The following is a 13,359-nucleotide window of genomic DNA, read 5'->3' as shown; positions in this document are numbered from 1 at the left end:
GGGGACAAAACAACACACCTTCTAGGTAATCACTATAGTAGAAAGGTTATGAAATAGGTTACATTGTCACTGTTTGGATTAAATATAAAAAGTGGCTGTAGCACTCTGTGCAATTTTTCCCAATCCTCCCAATACTGGTCCTGAGGACCCAAATGGGTGCACATTTTTCTTTTTGCCCTAGCACTAACACACGTGATTCAAATAATCAAATGACTGATGGGTTGATTAGTTAAACTGTGGTAGTGCTAGGGCAAAAACACAAATATGCACCCCTTTGGGTCCTCTGGACCAGGATTGGGAGACACTGTACTACAGTGCCCATAATGCTCTATCAATAAAGTGAGCAACCCTTGAGTTGACTACCCTCATAGAAATAGATATCTGCATCAACATCATCAATATTCCACTTTATCTTCCTTTTTCTCACTTTCCAAATACATTTTCCCTGAGCAAAGTTGGTCATGACCGCTGTACAAAGTACACTAAGTTCTCTACCTCACATTCAAATCTAATCAAGCTTTATTGATATAGCACATTTCAGACATGGATGCAATGTGCTTCACAGGAAGAAAGAAAACATACAAAACAATGTAAATAAAAACAGAAATATTTACTACACAACTAACATCAGAGGAGAAAAAACGAAAGAATAACAATAAAAACGGAAAGACTATAAAGCACCCTAAGGAAAAGCAGAGCTAAAAAGCTGTGTTTTAAGATATCTTTTAAATATGTCCACTGTTTCGGCCCCCGTCAGGTTCTGTCAGGCTGGGGGCATAGTAACTAAAGGCTACCTCTCAATTCCTCTTGGTCCTAGGCTTTGGGATATTGTGGTTGACACTATCAAACAAAACTCACGTGCTGCCAATGAAACATTTTTTATGGAATGACATTGCCTAATCAGTGAAATGGAGTAAACAGCGGAGCTTACAGCTACATTGAAGAAACTGACAGAGGCATCGGCTTTGCTGTATGTTGAGGCACCATTGAGAAGCAACTACAACTAGCAGCCAGTCATTCTGTTAATGAGCAGAGCTCTATCCTGCTCTGACAGGCCTGTCTCTGCTCAGGAACTCATTGTTCTGTTTTTCCTCTCTGTGATTTCACCATAGCCTCAGCAAATGCATTCCACACACACACACACACAGTGTACACACCCACACACGGACACACACACACACACATATACATGCATCCACACTCACCAAAGCCTCGAGACATACATTCCCTAAAGTCAGAGCGCAGACCTGATTCCTGTGACATGTTACACAGTCACTCACACTATGAATATTTCTGCTGCAATTAGGACTGACACCACACATTGAAGGACAATGTACTATTCTCAACAGTGACATACAACAAAAGTATGCTTAGATTTTAGAGTAAAGCTTGAGTCAGGTCAATGTCAGCCTCTCCGCTTGAGGTCCAAGATTCCACCCCATGCTTCTCCCATAGACATCCCATTAAATTACTATTATTGGTATTCTAATTCCTAATTCTATGGCTTCTCCCCTGGCCCCTCAGGAAAGCAGTGGGTGGGTAAAGGATGGCCCAGATCGCTAAACACTGACAGGAGGGAATGCAGATGCCCTCTGCCAGTCAGATCAATTATTCAGAACAATAAGATAAGGGCATCCTCACACTGACTTTTTCATGCTAGACACATGCTGCTTTGTGAGTGCATTTATTTCTGCACTAAACCAGGATAATGTAGGCTAGCCTAGTTTGTTAGGACCACCAGGGTTGACAGACTGAGCGACCTCATTCAGTTTTATACTTTATAAGGTTTATGATATAAAATACTTATACAAGACTTAGTTTGTAAAATATCCAGTGTAGGATACTCTGTCAACAATTATATAGGCCAAATAGGCCTATAGCTCTCTCTACCTCTGAGCAGCCCAAAAGGCTTCACATATAGTAGCCACAGGGGGCACTTTCCATTGAAATTGAAACACACCCTCTTGTTGACAGAATGACGTAGTTAATTCCAGGCGCAAAGAGGCGCTGTTGTCCATGTCGAGGACGCACGGTTCAAGGTACTGCTGTGTTGGAGACGGACAAGAAACAGTTTAACACATCGTATCACGTAGATGTGTGTGCCAAAAATCTGGTCTCTTACCTCCAGCGAATTCATCTCACGGACACGTGTGAACCAATAATGCGGAAATAATCGAGGGAGACACGGCGGTTTCAGGCTGTTTTTTATTGCGAGTGAAATCACTGCTGGCGACGAAATGTCGGGGAAAATAGAGAGCAAGCAAGGTAAGCATTTCAGCCGAATAGCTCCTCATACCACTGCTCCGTGTCGGGGACTGGGATATCACACACATTGGGGACGGGTAGGCCCGGCTTGGGGTTCTCGTTGCGTTCGGGAGTCTTCAAATATTTTCCATAGGACAAGCATTTTCCTAGCCGTGCTCGTGTGCAGCCAGGGGATTGTTTTTTTTCTCTTACCCAGTAGAGTAAACTGGTGTTCCATACCATGGCTGTTTCGGGATAACGGTGTAGAAAAGCTCTCTAGTTAGCGTATGTTGACCAACAACATTCCAGCTAACTAGCGCGAGCGCTTTTCCTTAGCTTGTAATATAATACTAATTTACAAATGTTTTGCTAGTAATCGAAGTAATGACAGTAAACATTAGCTAGCTCTCAACTTTATCTATATACATTCCTCCTTTGCAGATGTTGCTAGCTAATGTTAGCTTAGCGGCTGAGTTAAACCAGTGGGACAACACCACACACACAGCTAGCAAGCATTTCTTGTGTGCTAGACAATTTCTTTGTAAGTTAGGTAACTAAGTAACTCAATTTAACCTCCACAGCAGCTTTAACTGGGGTTGCAATCATATCGGACTAATGTATCACACTGCCCTCCCTGTGTTGTCAAGTTGATTTTCCATTGTGCACGTGGCATATCTGCTTTGCAATGACATTTGTTACAGCAGTGTCTGGCACAATATTTACAGTGTCAACATTGTGATGCAAAAGTTATCAATATGCAATATAAAGCGAAGGTATCCATATCTATGAATATGGCGTTCAGTACAATGGGATGGAAACATAGGAGGCATGACTTCATCGCCTTTTTAAAACTCTATCCCCGCTAGTATCCCGCCGCTCCAGCTGTTTCGCCTCTCGACATGGGCGGTGATTGTCTGCAGCTCACGCATGCACACACTACACATTAGGGAGTTTATTTTTATTTTTTATTTTTATTTCACCTTTATTTAACCAGGTAAGCCAGTTGAGAACAGGTTCTCATTTACAACTGCGACCTGGCCAAGATAAAGCATAGTAGTGCAATAAAACAACAACACAGAGTTACATATGGGGTAAAAAACATAAAGTCAGAAATACAACAGAAAATATATATACAGTGTGTGCAAATGTAGCAAGTTATGGAGGTAAGGCAATAAATAGGCTATAGTGCAGAATAATTACAATAGTATTAACACTGGAATGCTAGATGTGCAAGAGATTATGTGCAAATAGAGATACTGGGGTGCAAATGAGCAAAATAAATAACAATATAGGGATGAGGTAGTTGGGTGGGCTAATTTCAGATGGGCTGTGTACAGGTGCAGTGATCGGTAAGGTGCTCTGACAACTGATGCTTAAAGTTATTGAGGGAGATAAGAGTCTCCAGCTTCAGAGATTTTGCAATTCGTTCCAGTCATTGGCAGCAGAGAACTGGAAGGAATGGCGGCCAAAGGAGGTGTTGGCTTTGGGAATGACCAGTGAGATATACCTGCTGGAGCGCAGACTACGGGTGGGTGCTGCTATGGTGACCAATGAGCTAAGATAAGGCGGGATTTGCCTAGCAGTGATTTATAGATGGCCTGGAGCCCGTGGGTTTGACGACGAACATGTAGTGAGGACCAGCCAACAAGAGCGTACAGGTCACAGTGGTGGGTAGTGTATGGGGCTTTGGAGACAAAACGGATGGCACTGTGATAGACTACATCCAATTTGCTGAGTAGAGTGTTGGAGGCTATTTTGTAAATGACATCGCCGAAGTCAAGGATCGGTAGGATAGTCAGTTTTATGAGGGCATGTTTGGCAGCATGAGTGAAGGAGGCTTTGTTGCGAAATAGGAAGCCGATTCTAGATTTAACTTTGGATTGGAGATTCTTTATGTGAGTCTGGAAGTTGAGTTTACAGTCTAACCAGACACCTAGGTATTTGTAGTTGTCCACATACTCTAGGTCAGACCCGTCGAGAGGGAGTGTGTTGTCCACAGAGAGACGGCACTCCAAACAGACGTAAAGTTTCCGACTGTTTGTCAATTAGTTCTTATGCTGAGCCATAGATTGTTGCAATCTGTTCTCAGAACATTTCGTATTATTCTGTACGTAAATCCGAGAAGATCTATTTAGTATGATATTAGTCTCAGTCTGAGTTCGTAACATATAATACAAATTGTAATTTGTAACATATCAAACAAAATGGGTGATGGACATACACAAAATAATACATACCATTAGAAACGTAACTTATCATACTAAATGGAGTGTCTCGGATTTACATACAGAATAATACGAAATTCCCTGGATGTGTGCATATGTATGACAGAGAGATATGACATTAAAGGCTGTGTTTTGTCCACAAATAAAGATTCCCAAAGTATGGTGCATTCGGAAAGTATTCAAATCACTTTACTTTTTCCACATTTTGTTACTTTACAGCCTTATTCTAAAATTGATTAAATTGTTTTTTTCCCTCATCAATCTACACACAATACCCCATAATGACAAAGCAAAAACAGGTTTTTAGACATTTTTGTAAATGTATAAAATAAAATAAACGGAAATATCACATTTACATATAGAAACGCCCCAAATACAGGTGTGCCAAGCTTGTAGCGTCATACCCAAGAAGAATCGAGGCTGTAATCGCTGCCAAAGGTACTTCAACAAAGTACTGAGTAAAGGGTCTGAATACTTATGTTAATGTCACATTTTCGTGTTTTTGTAATACATTTGCAAATATTTCTGAAAACCTGTTTTTGCTTTGTCATTATGGGGTATTGTGTGTAGATTGAAGAGGGAAACAAACATTTTAATCCATTATAGAATAAGGCTGTAACGTAACAAAATGTGGAAAAAGTAAAGGAGTCTGAATACTTTCCGAATGCACTGTATGTACAAAAGTATGTGGACAGCCCTTCAAATTAGTGGATTTGGCTATTTCAGCTGCCCCCGTTGCTGACAGGTGTATAAAATTGAGCACAAAGGCATGCAATCTCCATAGACAAACATTGGCAGTAGAATGGCCATACTGAAGAGTTCAGTGACTTTTAACCTGGCACAGTCATAGGATGCCACCTTTCCAACAAGTCAGTTCGTAAAATGTCTGCCCTGCTAGAGCTGCCTCAGTTAACTGTAAGTGCTGTTACTGTGAAGTGGAAACGTCTAGGAGCAACAACGGCTCAGCCGCGAAGTGGTAGGCCACGCAAGCTCACAGAATGGGACCGCCAAGTGCTGAAGTGCATAGCGCGTAAAAACCGTCTGTCCTCTGTTGCAACACTCACTACAGAGTTCCAAACTGCCTCTGGAAGCAACATCAGCACAATAACTGTTTGTCGGGAGCTTCATGAAATGGGTTTCCATGGCCGAGCAGCCGCACACAAGCCTAAGATCACCATGCGCAATGCCAAGTGTCGGCTGGAGTGGTGTAAAGCTCGCCGCCATTGGACTCTGGAGCAGTGGAAACGTGTTCTCTGAAGTGATTAATCACGCTTCACCATCTGGCAGTACAGCGGAAGAATCTGGGTTTGGCGGATTCCAGGAGAACGCTACCTGCCCGAATGCATAGTGCCAACTGTAAAGTTTGGTAGAGGAGGAATAATGGTCTGGGGCTGTTTTTCATGGTTTGGGCTAGGCCCCTTAGTTCAGTGAAGGGAAATCTTAACGCTACAGCATACAATGAGATTCTAGACGATTCTGTGCTTCCAACTTTATGGCAACAGTTTGGAGAAGGCCCTTTCCTGTTTCAGCATGACAATGCCCCCATGCACAAAGCCAGGTCCATACAGAAATGGTTTGTCGAGATCGGTGTGGAAGAACTTGACTGGCCTACACAGAGTCCTGACCTCAACCCCATCGAACACCTTTGGGATGAATTGGAACGCCGACTGCGAGCTAGGTCTAATTGCCCTACCTCACTAATGCTCTTGTAACTGAATGGAAGCAAGTCCCTGCAACAATGTTCCAACATCTAGTGAAAAGCCTTCCCAGAAGAGTGGAGACTGTTTTAGCAGCAAAGTGGGGGCCAACTCCATATTAATACTCATGATTTTGGAAAGAGATGTTCGACGGGCAGGTGTCCACATACTTTTGGTCATGTAGTGTATTTACAGTGGGGAGAACAAGTATTTGATACACTGCCGATTTTGCAGGTTTTCCTACTTAGAAAGCATGTAGAGGTCTGTAATTTTTATCATAGGTACACTTCAACTGTGAGAGACGGAATCTAAAACAAAACTCCAGAAAATCACATTGTATGATTTTTAAAGTAATTAATTTGCATTTTATTGCATGACATAAGTATTTGATCACCTACCAACCAGTAAGAATTCCGGCTCTCACAGACCTGTTAGTTTTTCTTTAAGAAGCCCTCCTGTTCTCCACTCATTACCTGTTAACTGCACCTGTTTGAACTCGTTACCTGTATAAAAGACACCTGTCCACACACTCAATCAAACAGACTCCAACCTCTCCACAATGGCCAAGACCAGAGAGCTGTGTAAGGACATCAGGGATAAAATTGTAGACCTGCACAAGGCTGGGATGGGCTACAAGACAATAGGCAAGCAGCTTGGTGAGAAGGCAACAACTGTTGGCGCAATTATTAGAAAATGGAAGAAGTTCAAGATGACGGTCAATCACCCTCGGTCTGGGGCTCCATGCAAGATCTCACCTCGTGGGGCATCAATGATCATGAGAAAGGTGAGGGATCAGCCCAGAACTACACGGCAGGACCTGGGCAATGACCTGAAGAGAGCTGGGACCACAGTCTCAAAGAAAACCATTAGTAACACGCTACGCCGTCATGGATTAAAATCCTGCAGAGCACGCAAGGTCCCCCTGCTCAAGCCAGCGCATGTCCAGGCCCATCTGAAGTTTGTCAATTACCATCTGGATGATCCAGAGGAGGAATGGGAGAAGGTCATGTGGTCTGATGAGACAAAAATATAGCTTTTTGGTCTAAACTCCACTCGCCGTGTTTGGAGGAAGAAGAAGGATGAGTACAACCCCAAGAACACCATCCCAACCGTGAAGCATGGAGGTGGAAACATCATTCTTTGAGGATGCTTTTCTGCAAAGGGGACAGGACGACTGCACCGTATTGGGGGAGGATGGATGGGGCCATGTATCGCGAGATCTTGGCCAACAACCTCCTTCCCTCAGTAAGAGAATTGAAGATGGGTCGTGGCTGGGTCTTCCAGCATGACAACGACCCGAAACACACAGCCAGGGCAACTAAGGTGTGGCTCCGTAAGAAGCATCTCAAGGTCCTGGAGTGGCCTAGCCAGTCTCCAGACCTGAACCCAATAGAAAATCTTTGGAGGGAGCTGAAAGTCCGTATTGCCCAGCGACAGCCCCGAAACCTGAAGGATCTGGAGAAGGTCTGTATGGAGGAGTGGGCCAAAATCCCTGCTGCAGTGTGTGCAAACCTGGTCAAGACTTACAGGAAATGTATGATCTCTGTAATTGCAAACAAAGGTTTCTGTACCAAATATTAAGTTCTGCTTTTCTGATGTATCAAATACTTATGTCATGCAATAAAATGCAAATTAATTACTTAGAAATCATACAATGTGATTTTCTGGATTTTTGTTTTAGATTCCGTCTCTCACAGTTGAAGTGTACCTATGATAAAAATTACAGACCTCTACATGCTTTGTAAGTAGGAAAACCTGCAAAATCGGCAGTGTATCAAATACTTGTTCTCCCCACTGTATATGCTTTTGAATGACACTTCCGGTTTTGGCGGGAAATACCAGGTTACCCGGGAGAAAAGCGATTTTTTTCTCGGGATGGAACATTTCCGCTAGATTTTATGCAATGCATCAGCTCGATGTCAGACTGCATCGTTCTAGGACGTTTTGCTGCTAAAGCTAGTTAGGGCTGGGCGATATGGCCTAACTATCATATCTCGATTTTTGCAACTTTTTATAAAATAAGCTTTGTAGCACAATTTAAAAGTCAATACACTGCATTTCAAACAGTCAGGAATAATCTAATGAATTCAGGACTTAATACCTAGGCTAAATATAAGCCTTCCACAACCATAAGACCCACTAATAATGTAATTATTTGATCAAAATAGCTTTTTTGCAATAATCACTGATCTGGCTGTCAAGTCTGTCTATGAAAATGCCCTTTTTGATACACATTTAACCATAACAATGCACATCCACTAATAATGACCAATTTCTGGTTGCAGGCATTATAGAAAATTAAAACAGGTCTCATAAACAATCTCTCAAGCACAAGCCCACGTGCTAGCTAATCTTTATATTTAAAGTCTGGCCAAATTGAACCTGTTTGCTTGCTAACAAGGTAGAACAGTTGAACTGTTATGAATACACCCTCCTGTCCGTTTCCAACTGTTTGAACAACAGCCTGTTCACTTTGTTTAGATGTTGAAATCAAGTGGCCTACCTTGATAAGATGCTTATTACCGGTACTCAGAATGAGAATGAGTTGATTTCCTTATACAAATGTGTATTTTTAAGCTCATTGCACATTTATAAAACACTGATTATACAGCTAGCACATACAGGGCTCTTAACGTGCGACCAATTTAATCGTACATGTAACAAAAAAAAATTGCTGTGCGACCAGCACTTTTTTATTTTGGGAGCACCGTACCACGATTTTTTTCCAAATAAAATAACTCAATGCGTTACAATATTTCTCCCCAACAGTCTTCTCTTCACTGCTCAAATAAGACTGGCTGATACATTGTTTACAAATCATAATGCTACAAATGTTTAAATGTAGCTAATTAAAACAATCACATGCCAGGCACAACCAATCCCTTTTCGCGCAAACTTTCCCTCAGAACTGTGCCCCCCCTTTCTGTTAGCTAAGTAATGGCATTAGCTAGCAAGCTAGCTAGCAAGAACAACAACAATGAAACGCGGCGGAATTGAAGCTTTCTTTATTAAAAAAACTAATTATGAAATGATCAACCACAACCAGAAGAAGATACTGATCCACCTACTCAGAAAAATATTTACATGTTTCGAGAGGGGTTGCTTCGCGAATTCAAGTGACTAAGGAGGGACAAACCTAGCAGCACAATGTTCTGTGAGTACTGTCAAAAGTGTGGAGTTAATAGCAGCAGGGAAGACTTATTTTGCAACTGGGTCCAGCAACCGAAAACACATGTCTTTGCTAAAACATAACTTAAGCCAAAAGCACATGAAGTGCCGGGACAAGTGCATCGGGGAAGGGGCTGGAGCAACATCACTACGTCTGCTACCAGGCAGCCGTATTTGATAGGTGGCAGCCCAAGCCAGTCAACAGGCAGAGAGCTAACTAAGCTAGAGATTAAATTTAACACAGCATACTGCATTGCCAAAGAGGAGATTGCGTTTACCAAATTAGATCCATGTTACTCACCCAGGAAAAATAATGGATTAGAAATCCACTCGACATATGGAAACGAGGTGTCCTGCGCAAACATTATTGGCACCATCACGGACACTATCCGGGAAGAGGGTTAGTGCTATTCGTTTCCTTTGGGAGGTCCCTACCCTAAACCCAAGTTGAATTATTAGCTAGATTCTAGATCAAAGAAATTGATTAGGTATTGTGAGAGACTAAAGATTTATTTCATTACCCAAGTATCAGTTCATAGTCAGCAAGCATGTTGCCTTGTTACAACATTAATATTATTAGCTACATAGTTTTGTATCATTATTATTTATTATTCTATTTTAACTGAATGCAGTAATGGATAAAAGTTTAGAGTTTGCAGTTACACTTTTAAATACAATAAAGGTTATGTTTTAATCACCTATATAAATATGTTTGCTGTTGCACTTTTGAATACAATCAATGTTCTGTTTTGTCTATTACATTTGTTTGTCCAAAACTAATCACCTATGTACATGTATTTGCAGTTTTAATACAATTATTAAAAGTTGTTTTAATTCTAATGTCTTGCCCACTCTCTAGTGATGCGTTCTACATCATCAAGGTAACAACTGATGACAATTAAGAATGATAATATGTATTTATTTTTCTGGTTCTCCTACATTTTGTCTGGTGCTCCTTACTTTTTTAAGTTAGGAGCACCAGTGCTACTGATGGGGGGGGGGGTCAATTTAGAGCCCTGAGTGCACAAGTCTGTGGCTAAAATGCTGCCCGCAACAGAAACTGAGCATACATTTTCCACAATCATGTTCGTTGATACGCCCGTTTTTGTAGGGTCTGCTCTGTTTTTTGGGAGTTAGCTAAAGCCCCCTCTGTACTTGCCTGCAAGTGTTGGGGTGTAGACCTGCATGTCGGATCAATCCACTTGTTGAACCACCTATAGGCTACATTTAATTCTGCGCTTGCAGATTTAGCATTCTGCCTGCCTCGGTGGCTTGACTTCATTACTTTTAGTGAAGCTCTGCTACACAGCCGACATTTTTTGAATGAATAAAAGTAGGTGGGCCTACCCTACCAGTAGCTCAAAAGTTGGAGCCAATTTTGTTGACCTACTAACTGCATTTCAAGGTCGCGTGTACAGTTTCAACACAAACAATATAGTAAATACGATAGGCTGTTACAACAGCGTACACACTCAGACACATACTAAGCGTTGATGATTGATCATGCAGAGAAGGCCATAGAGAAGCCAGATTTGAGACATTGCATATAATTTAACAGTTCCACTTCACGTCATGTTGTTTATATAAATATTTAAACGTTTATAGAATTTCAACAACAACTTCTATCCCTGGGGGGAGGGGAACCGTAGAAATGGGCCAGCAAGGGATTACTTTTAACTGTAGTAACAGCAGCGATACAATTCTGACACATATTTAATGTAGCTTTAAGTATTCTGTTAGTGTTTTGTGTTGTCTTGGTACAAAATTCAACTTTGGACGAAATTAGGAATTCTCTATCTAGCTCTCTCTCATAGGTAGGGCCAGACATTTTCAGTTATCTGGAAAAACTTTGGATTCAGTACAACTTTATTTACCCTCTCAGGGGCAATTAAGAAAGGCACGTTGGCCCCTGTGGAGGGGTGGGCCTGGAGAGCTGGCTGACAGGGGCCAGCCCCTTGAGCATCCTGGAGAGGGAGTTGACGGAGGGGGAGGGGTATCTTGATCTACTGCATGGTGTGCAGTGTTGCAACCCGGGGTCGCTGTGGTTAGAACTGGAGTTCTTCCCTCCGTTGTTGCTGCCTCTAGATAGATCATGTGCAATAGAAACAGTTCCCCTGTAGCTCAGTTGGTAGAGCATGGCGCTTGCAACGCCAGGGTTGTGGGTTCGATTCCCACGGGGGGCCAGTATGAAAAATTTATGCACACATTAACTGTAAGTCGCTCTGGATAAGAGCGTCTGCTAAATGACTAAAATGTCAAATGTAATGTAACGTCAACATCCTCCATAGTAAACAGACTGTTGTAGTTGTGAGTCCAGTTCATCACAGACGAGGTGGTGAGTGCTGCCTGGGCTGAACCATTCATGTGACTGTATCTAGTAGTATGTTGTTGTTTGAGGCTATTTCCCCCATAGAGACAGCTGATGTGAGTGGGTAGTGGTGGTATGTCATGTCGCTGTTAGTAATAGTGTCAGTGTAGAAACACAGGCTTTATAATTAGCTCAGTGACTTCTGTCTGACCGGACAGAGCCAATGGAGCAGCCGCCACAGTGTAACTGATCCATCCTTTCCTTATTTTAGCCTTTCTGCCTGCCCTACCCCCAGCTGTGTGCACACACCTTACAGACAAGACCACAAGTCGTCTGGATGAGCAGGTAGCACAGCGACGCTGACGATATTATAATATATATATATATTGCCTCTGCTGCACGGTATAGACTAGAGATATTCTCCCTTCTCCAGTGTGCTACAAACAAACAGTAAAAAGTAGCTGTTATTGTTATGACTACAGGGTGTCTCACAGGGTTCATGTAGGTTTTGGTGACTGAAAGAGTCCTCAGCTGTGGTGCTGCAATTTGAGTATTTTAGCGCTCCCTTGGAATGAGAGACTTGCACTTACTCTATAGACCTTAGATGTGCTGTAATGATATGTTTGGGAGTTTCACAAGTGTGTGTGAGAGAGAGAGCCAGAGAGGGAGGAGACCGACTGGAGGCTTGGTTGGAATGGAGTTACTGACTGAGTACTGTCACATCTGGAGGAGCGAAGGATGGGATAAACAAATAGATGGAGGAGAGCGATGCAGAGCTGAATACTACATCGGAGGAAAGCAGTCTTTCTCCAATAGAAGATTTTCATGGTCAGAGTGCTTTATAGTCGCTACTGAGGACACTGTTGCACTTTTGGCATCAGTTGAAGAGCCCAGTAAGAAATTGCACTAGGAGTTGCAACCATGTACTCTTTTATGAAACCCCTCTTGTACAGATCCTTTTAGCACTGTAGTGACTTCTCTCAGGGGTTGTGCAACATCCAGCATCCACCCCTGTTCCAATAACTTCCTGGTTATCTGTGGTGTTCGGTCATTTGATGCAGTAGGACCAAGTGATTTGATCATGGACCTGATCTCCGACCCCTTAAGTTTAAATGTCAATCAATATTCAATTAAACCTTCGCTGGATGTCACTGATACAGACGGTCATGGACTTGCTTCCCCTGATGACTGGCCTCGACTTGTTTACTAAGAACCTCTGCTAAAGGAGACTGGAGTATGTGACTGCTGAAGCCATATTTCTCAATACTTTTACGGGATTCTTCTTCAACCTCTCGTGATTCAGGGATTCAGCTCATCGTTAAGTTAATTCTATTTCTATGATCTTTCCGCCCATGTTTTGTGGTCTAAGGACGGCAGTTCAGTGAGTGACTAACATGGACAAACTTAGACTGAATTGGCCAATCTTCTGTCTACGTGAAGTGTGGAGTTCATCACATTTACAGCAGCGACTTGACTGTCAACAACAGTTGTGAAATGACTTATACTCTGTGAATTGGTCGGTGATCATCTAGGTAGCTTAGACTACATTCCCCTAAGCTGACTGTAAAAAGTGGTTGGACAGTAGCTCAAGGTTGAGTCGAATTAGACGACCTGGACCAAGTGTATTGACGTAGGACTACAGGACTCCTAGATGGGAAACACAAGCTGGAGGAGCCAAGGCTCTTCTGAAGATACAGACTCTTTACGTGGAGAACTA

At 42.4% G+C, this 13,359-nt stretch overlaps 1 protein-coding gene across 5 annotated transcripts in view; it reads left to right on the top strand.

The window, feature by feature from the left end:
- Positions 1-2,011: 2,011 nt before the first annotated feature.
- Positions 2,012-13,359, top strand: part of LOC121541430 (rap guanine nucleotide exchange factor 1-like) — a 90,150-nt gene continuing 78,802 nt past the window's right edge. For all 5 annotated transcript variants that reach the window (XM_045208021.1, XM_045208023.1, XM_045208022.1 and 2 more), the window contains exon 1: positions 2,012-2,265. In XM_045208021.1, coding sequence (XP_045063956.1) covers positions 2,238-2,265 — 28 coding nt within the window. In that variant the 5' untranslated portion in view covers positions 2,012-2,237. The remainder of the gene's footprint in view (positions 2,266-13,359) is intronic.

This window comes from Coregonus clupeaformis, chromosome 27 (assembly GCF_020615455.1).
Source record: "Coregonus clupeaformis isolate EN_2021a chromosome 27, ASM2061545v1, whole genome shotgun sequence".
NCBI classification, from domain to species: domain Eukaryota; kingdom Metazoa; phylum Chordata; class Actinopteri; order Salmoniformes; family Salmonidae; genus Coregonus; species Coregonus clupeaformis.
This window is presented reverse-complemented; position numbering and strand designations above follow the sequence as displayed.